Raw genomic sequence first — 7,500 nt, 5'->3', positions numbered from 1 at the left:
TAGAAAGCGTTGTATATTTTATACTTTCATAAACACATGAAAATTATAGAATGATTTAACTTATGATTTGCTTTGATATTTGGTTGGTCAAAAAGGTGTATCACCTCCAGGGTTGGGGTTCGATTCCCACCTCCACCTTGTGTGTGTGGAGTTTGCATGTTCTCCCCGTGCCTCGGGGGTTTCCTCCGGGTACTCCGGTTTCCTCCCCCTGTCCAAAGACATGCATGGTAGGTTGATTGGCATCTCTGGAAAATTGTCCGTAGTGTGTGATTGTGTGAGTGAATGAGAGTGTGTGTGTGTGTGTGTGCCCTGTGGCTTGGCATGGGTTGGCACTCCGTCCAGGGTGTATCCTGCCTTGATGCTTGATGACGCCTGAGAGGAAATGAATGAATGAATGAATGAAAATTAAATACTGTTGTATATTATTGTATATTGCATCATGTAAAAGAATTTATATATATGTCGCTGTCAGGCAGAATCCTCGTATCTCCAAAACCGTTATTTTTCAGGACATTAAAAAAACGCCGTACCTTATCTGCAGTACACAGGGTTTAGTCCGCGTTGCAGTGGATTGTCTTGCGCTAAATTCCTGTCCTCAGACGAGCACCAGAACTAGCGGGGGTCAAGATTTTTTTTCTTTGAGCCCAGTGTTTTGAAGACATTTACCTCAGAAGACGTGTTGATTCGTTGCGACTCTTCTTGAGGAGAAATATGCCGTGAAGCTCTCACACGGAGTGAGGAAGAGGTGGACAGTTGAAGTGTCCAATGGAGTTATGAGATTTGCGCTCAAGCTATTTTCAAGACTTTAGATTGGTTAATAACTTGTAAAAATAACAGACCCACGTGGGGACTGACCAATAGCATCCATATGTGTGTGTGTGTGTGTGAAGCATGGTGCTGGTAGCATCACTCTTACTTCGAGAGTTACTGTTGGCCTCTTGTTTTCTTCCCCAACGTTAATTCTGTAAAGGTTTTTGTTTAAACTCACCTGCAACTTTTTTACACACAACTCCTCTTTCTTTTTAGACCGTGCCTCGAGAGGTCATGACAGGCCTCGTGGATGACAGTGTGGGGTCAGAGGTCATGTCCCCGAACCCTGCGCCGACTTGCCAGGAGCTACCCATAAAAATGCATGCTGGGAAACCCGGAAAAGGTGAGCACGGATCCGCAGCACACCTCGGTCAAAAGCAGGTGAGAAGAGGCGGAGAGCGGAGGATAGAACACAAAAGAACGTGGGAAGAGCTTCAGGAACGTCTCGCATGCTATTCTCACAAGCCCGAGAACTCCGAAACAAGTCTGAATTTGGCTTGGAGTTGTCAGGGTTTCAAAATTCAAATAATCTTTTGGTCAGTGATCAAGATAAAGCAGCAACGAAGCAAATAAATCAGTCTGATTTTAGTTTTCTTCCACATCTGAAACTGTGGATTAAACATACAGAGTGCTGCATGAAGAAGTGTGTATGTGTGTATGTGTGTGTGTGTATGTGTGTGTGTGTGTGTGTGTGTGTGTGTGTGTGTGTGTGTGTGTGTGTGTGTGGTTAATTCACTCAGTATATCCTGTCTCTGATGATTTTAACGGTTATAATCACTCATTCTGTCACGTGTGGGGATTTGGTCTCCTCTGAGCCTATTTGTTGAATCCGAATAAGTTAGAAGTTGATTCTTCTGATTTGTTTAATATTTGAGTTGGTCTGGTTTCCACAGCGCATATAAGTGCAGTAAGCAGTAAATCACCTAGAGTTTGAATCACTTAGAGTTTGAATCACTTAGAGTTTGAATCACCTAGAGTTTGAATCACTTAGAGTTTGAATCAAATTAAAGTTTGAGTCATGCTAGAGTTCAAATCACAGAGTTCAAATCACCTAGAGTTTGAATCAAATTAAAGTTTGAGTCATGCTAGAGTTCAAATCACAGAGTTCAAATCACCTAGAGTTTGAATCACTTAGAGTTTGAATCACCTAGAGTTTGAATCACTTAGAGTTTGAATCACTTAGAGTTTGAATCACTTAGAGTTTGAGTCACTTAGAGTTTGAATCAAATTAAAATTTGAGTCATGCTAGAGTTCAAATCGCATTAGACTTGAGTTCGAATCACTTATTTTGAATCAAATTAAAGTTTGAGTTATGTTAGAGTTCTCAATCATTTCTGTGTTTGTTGGTTCCATATGTTCGCTTCTCCTCGCAGCTACTGATTCACTCTGCTGCTAAAACCTGAGTGTTTAATTTATATGAAACAGTCTGCAATGTTACTACAAGTGTATCCATGGCAACCAGTTGTAAAATAAAGACAGGTATGGTGACCGTTGACGCGTTTGAGGTGAACACTGGTCACTAACTTTACTAGTGCTCTTCAATCAGAACCTTATTGTAAAACCTGTTCAGGAAAAAGAATCTGACTCCGATTCAGGATACGCAGCTTCGGGATATTTTTCGAAATCGTTTTGTGGTCTATAATCATGTAATTACACGGGCGGGACGCCTGCATGAACTGGTGCTTGATTCGGGTCCCAGTTTCTGTGTTGTGTCTATTCCAGAGTGCTGGAAGGTTTTTAGCTTTTACTCTAAAATCCAGCCTGATTTCTGGTTCGTGTTTTTTCCTGATTTGAAGAGATTAAAGTTCTTGCACCATAATCGAGGGCTTATCTTGTGTTTTGTCCCCTGTGCAGTTGCTGCTATAGAACATGAGTTGACTCCTTCTGACCAATCAGAATCCAGCATTTAGCAGCGCTGTGAGATTAAATTTTTTTTTTTTTTTTTTATCGTACTTGTTGATATGAAAATAAAAATCTCAAAAAACAAGGTGGCAGTCCTGGAATGTGTGTGTGTGTGTGTTTGTGTGTGTGTGTGTTAACAGACACATGAGATGTTATGATGACAGGTGTGTGTGTGTGTGTGTGTGTGTGTGTGTGTGCGGATATGTATGAAGTAATGCAGTTTTTTTTGGATGAAGATGTGACACCATCTCTGCCTTCTTCATCTCCTTCCTGTCCAACACTCTTTTGCATGCTGCACAAGAACTGCTACTAATGTTTATTTAATTTGTGTATGAACTCGCACCATGTGTGTGTGTGTGTGTGTGTGTGTGTGTGTGAGAGAGGGAGAGAGAGAGAGATACTAAAGCCAAAGGAACAGCAGAATTCCACACATTAGTTGTCAGGTATGCAGCAGCTGCACGCCTCTGGGTGTGAATACTGGAGTGTGTGTGTAGGAGAGAGAGAGAGAGAGAGAGAGAGAGAGTGAGAGAGAGAGAGAGAGAGAGAGAGAGAGAGAGAGAGAGAGAGAGAGAGTGTTTGCATGTCACTGTGTGAGAATCTTTGTAAATGTGTGTTTTGTGTACGTGTCTGTATGTCTTTGTGAGTGTGTGTTTGTGTGTATTTGGGTCTTTGTGAGTGTGTGTTTGTGTGTTTGTGGCTCTTTGTGTGTATGTATGTGTGTATTTGGCTCTTTGTGAGTGTGTGTTTTTTTGTGTATTTGGGTCTTTGTGAGTGTGTGTTTGTGTGTTTTTGGGTCTTTGTGAGTGTGTGTTTGTGTGTTTTTGGGTCTTTGTGAGTGTGTGTTTGTGTGTTTTTGGCTCTTTGTGTGTGTGTGTTTGTGTGTATTTGGCTCTTTGTGAGTGTGTGTTTTTTGTGTATTTGGGTCTTTGTGAGTGTGTTTGTGTGTTTTTGGGTCTTTGTGAGTGTGTGTTTGTGTGTTTTTGGGTCTTTGTGTGTATTTGGCTCTTTGTGTGTGTGTTTGTGTGTATCTGGGTTTTTGTGTGTGTTTGTGTGTATCTGGGTCTTTGTGTGTGTTTGTGTATCTGGGTCTTTGTGTGTGTTTGTGTGTATCTGGGTCTTTGTGTGTGTTTGTGTGTATCTGGGTCTTTGTGTGTGTTTGTGTGTATCTGGGTCTTTGTGTGTGTTTGTGTGTATCTGGCTCTTTGTGTGTGTTTGTGTGTATCTGGGTCTTTGTGTGTGTTTGTGTGTATCTGGCTCTTTGTGTGTGTTTGTGTGTATCTGGCTCTTTGTGTGTGTTTGTGTGTATCTGGCTCTTTGTGTGTTTGTGTGTATCTGGGTCTTTGTGTGTGTTTGTGTGTATCTGGCTCTTTGTGTGTGTTTGTGTGTATCTGGCTCTTTGTGTGTGTTTGTGTGTATCTGGCTCTTTGTGTGTGTTTGTGTGTATCTGGCTCTTTGTGTGTGTTTGTGTGTATCTGGGTCTTTGTGTGTGTTTGTGTGTATCTGGGTCTTTGTGTGTGTTTGTGTGTATCTGGGTCTTTGTGTGTGTTTGTGTGTATCTGGCTCTTTGTGTGTGTTTGTGTGTATCTGGCTCTTTGTGTGTGTTTGTGTGTATCTGGCTCTTTGTGTGTGTTTGTGTGTATCTGGGTCTTTGTGTGTGTTTGTGTGTATCTGGCTCTTTGTGTGTGTTTGTGTGTATCTGGGTCTTTGTGTGTGTTTGTGTGTATCTGGCTCTTTGTGTGTGTTTGTGTGTATCTGGGTCTTTGTGTGTGTTTGTGTGTATCTGGGTCTTTGTGTGTGTTTGTGTGTATCTGGCTCTTTGTGTGTGTTTGTGTGTATCTGGGTCTTTGTGTGTGTTTGTGTGTATCTGGGTCTTTGTGTGTGTTTGTGTGTATCTGGGTCTTTGTGTGTGTTTGTGTGTATCTGGCTCTTTTTTTAGTCTGACTTTAATCTGCTTCAAATAAAAACATCCTCATTACATCATCAGTAACTAATGTTAACTTCTTCTAACCCGTGTAGGAGGTGTGGCTTCAGTGAAGGAGGCGGGGCCACTGTATCTGTCAGTCTCAGTGAAGGGGCGGGGCCACTGTATCTGTCAGTCTTAATGAAGGGGCGGGGCCATCCTTTCTCTCAGTGAAGGGGGCAGGGCCACTGTATCTGTCAGTCTCAGTGAAGGGGTGGCGACATTTAGTCATTGTGTTTCTTGGTGTATGTGGTTTGTGTGTGTGTGAATGAGTGTGTGTGAGTGAGTGTGTGAGTGAGTGTGTGAGTGTGTGAGTGTGTGATGCTTTGACACACTTAAACTTTTGTGTTGAAAGTGTCAGGTGGTTACCCACAATGCCTCTGGGCAGTGAGCAAAACGTGTGGTGATTACAAGTACAAGTGTGTGTGTGTGTGAGTGAGTGAGTGAGTGTGTGTGTGTGTGTGAGTGTGTGATGCTTTAACACACTTAAACTTTTGTGTTGAAAGTGTCAGGTGGTTACCCACAATGCCTCTGGGCAGTGAGCAAAACGTGTGGTGATTACAAGTACAAGGTGTGTGTGTGTGTGTGTGTGTGTGTGTGTGTGTGTGTGTGTGTGAACTCTGGTTTCTAGCATCATTTACATTCACTTCTCTGAGATCACTTTCTCTCAGCTGCCTCACTTTCACTGCTTTGTGGTCCACTTTTACTTTATGGTCCACACACACACACACACACACACACACACACACACACACACACACACACACAGAGTGTAATGAGGGGTTGCGTGGGTGTTGAGGGTGGAGCGGGCCGTTGACTCGAGGGAAAGCGCTTCCTGTTCTCCAAAACATTCCAGATGGGCTCACACTCGCCCATACACACACACACACACACACACACACACACACACACACACACACACACACGTTATAAGTATATAATGTTTCTTATGCTGTAGTTATTAGTAATAATGTGACAAATAAGGAGAAGAAAAGAAAATGATATCGAGAAAATAGATGAGACGAGGAACAGAGAGACTTGACAGAGTGGGAAAGAGATGAAAGGAGATGGAGAAGAAAGGAAAGAGCGAATGAGCAACAGATACAGAAGAGAAATGAAAAGAGGGAAAGAGAAAGGGGAAGTTAGTCTAAAAGAAAGGGGAGATTTTATTTACACAGTATATAATAAAGTGACTTGGTAACTTACATTAAAATATTGGGGTGAGTTGTTGATTTAGGTTCAATCTGGTGTACAGCAGTGTTTTCCTTTGTTAAGAGTAAAGAGCATTAACACCACAATGTCTCAGACACCTCCAACAGGGGGGAGAGAGAGAGGGAGGGAGGGAGGGAGGGAGGGAGGGGGAGGGTGGAGAGGAGAGGGAGGGAGTGAGAGAGAGCGAGGGAGGGAGTGAGGGTTAAATTAGGGTTGTTTGTGTTTATATATTCTACTCTGGATACATTCTGCTCTCTCTCTCTCTCTCTCTCTCTCTCTCTCTCTCTCTCTCTCTCTCTCTCTCTCTCTCTCTCTCTCTCTCTCTCTCTCTCTCTCTCTCTCTCTCTCTCTCTCTCTCTCTCTCTCTCTCTCTCTCTCTCTCTCTCTCTCTCTCTCTCTCTCTCTCTCTCTCTCTCTCTCTCTCTTCTCTCTCTCTCTGTCTCTCTCTCTCTCTCTCTCTCTCTCTCTCTCTCTCTCTCTCTCTCTCTCTCTCTGTCTCTCTCTCTCTCTCTCTCTCTCTCTCTCTCTCTCTCTCTCTCTCTCTCTCTCTCTCTCTCTCTCTCTCTCTCTCTCTCTCTCTCTCTCTCTCTCTCTCTCTCTCTCTCTCTCTCTCTCTCTCTCTCTCTCTCTCTCTCTCTCTCTCTCTCTCTTCTCTCTCTCTCTCTCTCTCTCTCTCTTTCTCTCTCTCTCTTCTCTTTCTCTCTCTCTCTCTCTCTTCTCTCTCTCTCTCTCTCTCTCTCTCTCTCTCTCTCTCTCTCTCTCTCTCTCTCTCTCTCTCTCTCTCTCTCTCTCTCTCTCTCTCTCTCTCTCTCTCTCTCTCTCTCTCTCTCTCCTCTCTCTCTCTCTCTCTCTCTCTCTCTCTCTCTCTCTCTCTCTCTCTCTCTCTCTCTCTCTCTCTCAAACATTCTTACCTCTCTCTCTCTCTCTCTCTCTCTCTCTCTCTCCTCTCTCTCTCTCTCTCTCTCTCTCTCTCTCTCTCTCTCTCTCTCTCTCTCTCTCTCTCTCTCTCTCTCTCTCTCTCTCTCTCCCTCTCTCTCTCTCTCTCTCTCTCTCTCCTTCTCTCTCTCTCTCTCTCTCTCTCTGTCTCTCTCTCCCTCTCTTTCTCTCTCTCTCTCTCTCTCTCTCTCTCTCTCCTTCTCTCTCTTTCTCTGGCTCTCTCTCTCTCTCTCTCTCTCTCTCTCTCCCTCTCTCTCTCTCTCTCTCCCTCTCTCTCTCTCTCTCTCTCTCTCTCTCTCTCTCTCTCTCTCTCTCTCTCTCTCTCTCTCTCTCTCTCTCTCCCTCTCTCCTTCTCTCTCTCTCTCTCTCCTTCTCTCTCTTTCTCTGGCTCTCTCTCTCTCTCTCTCTCTCTCTCTCTCTCTCTCTCTCTCTCTCTCTCATTTTTCCAGTTTGTTGTGCATGTTGTAAGTTGTTGTAGGTCAGTTATTTGATAGTATTTGTTCACACTGAGACACATTAAAGTTTTGCGAACAGAATCAGGGGACCTCTCATCAGAGACCACTGAAATTCAGGAGCAGACAGTGAGCTTGTACTCGAAGCTATACAGCAGTGAGCTATACCAAAGCTCTCTGAGCAAGCAGCCAGAGAGCTGGATGAAGAGCTGACACTGGAGGAGCTTC

The 7,500-nt window shown here is 43.7% G+C and overlaps 1 protein-coding gene across 2 annotated transcripts in view; it reads left to right on the top strand.

The window, feature by feature from the left end:
• Positions 1-7,500, top strand: part of zcchc14 (zinc finger, CCHC domain containing 14) — a 27,444-nt gene that overhangs the window by 8,526 nt on the left and 11,418 nt on the right. For both annotated transcript variants that reach the window (XM_060884544.1, XM_060884542.1), the window contains exon 2: positions 1,027-1,153. In XM_060884544.1, coding sequence (XP_060740527.1) covers positions 1,027-1,153 — 127 coding nt within the window. The remainder of the gene's footprint in view (positions 1-1,026; positions 1,154-7,500) is intronic.

Source organism: Tachysurus vachellii, chromosome 13, assembly GCF_030014155.1.
Source record: "Tachysurus vachellii isolate PV-2020 chromosome 13, HZAU_Pvac_v1, whole genome shotgun sequence".
In the NCBI taxonomy this organism is placed as follows: domain Eukaryota; kingdom Metazoa; phylum Chordata; class Actinopteri; order Siluriformes; family Bagridae; genus Tachysurus; species Tachysurus vachellii.
This window is presented reverse-complemented; position numbering and strand designations above follow the sequence as displayed.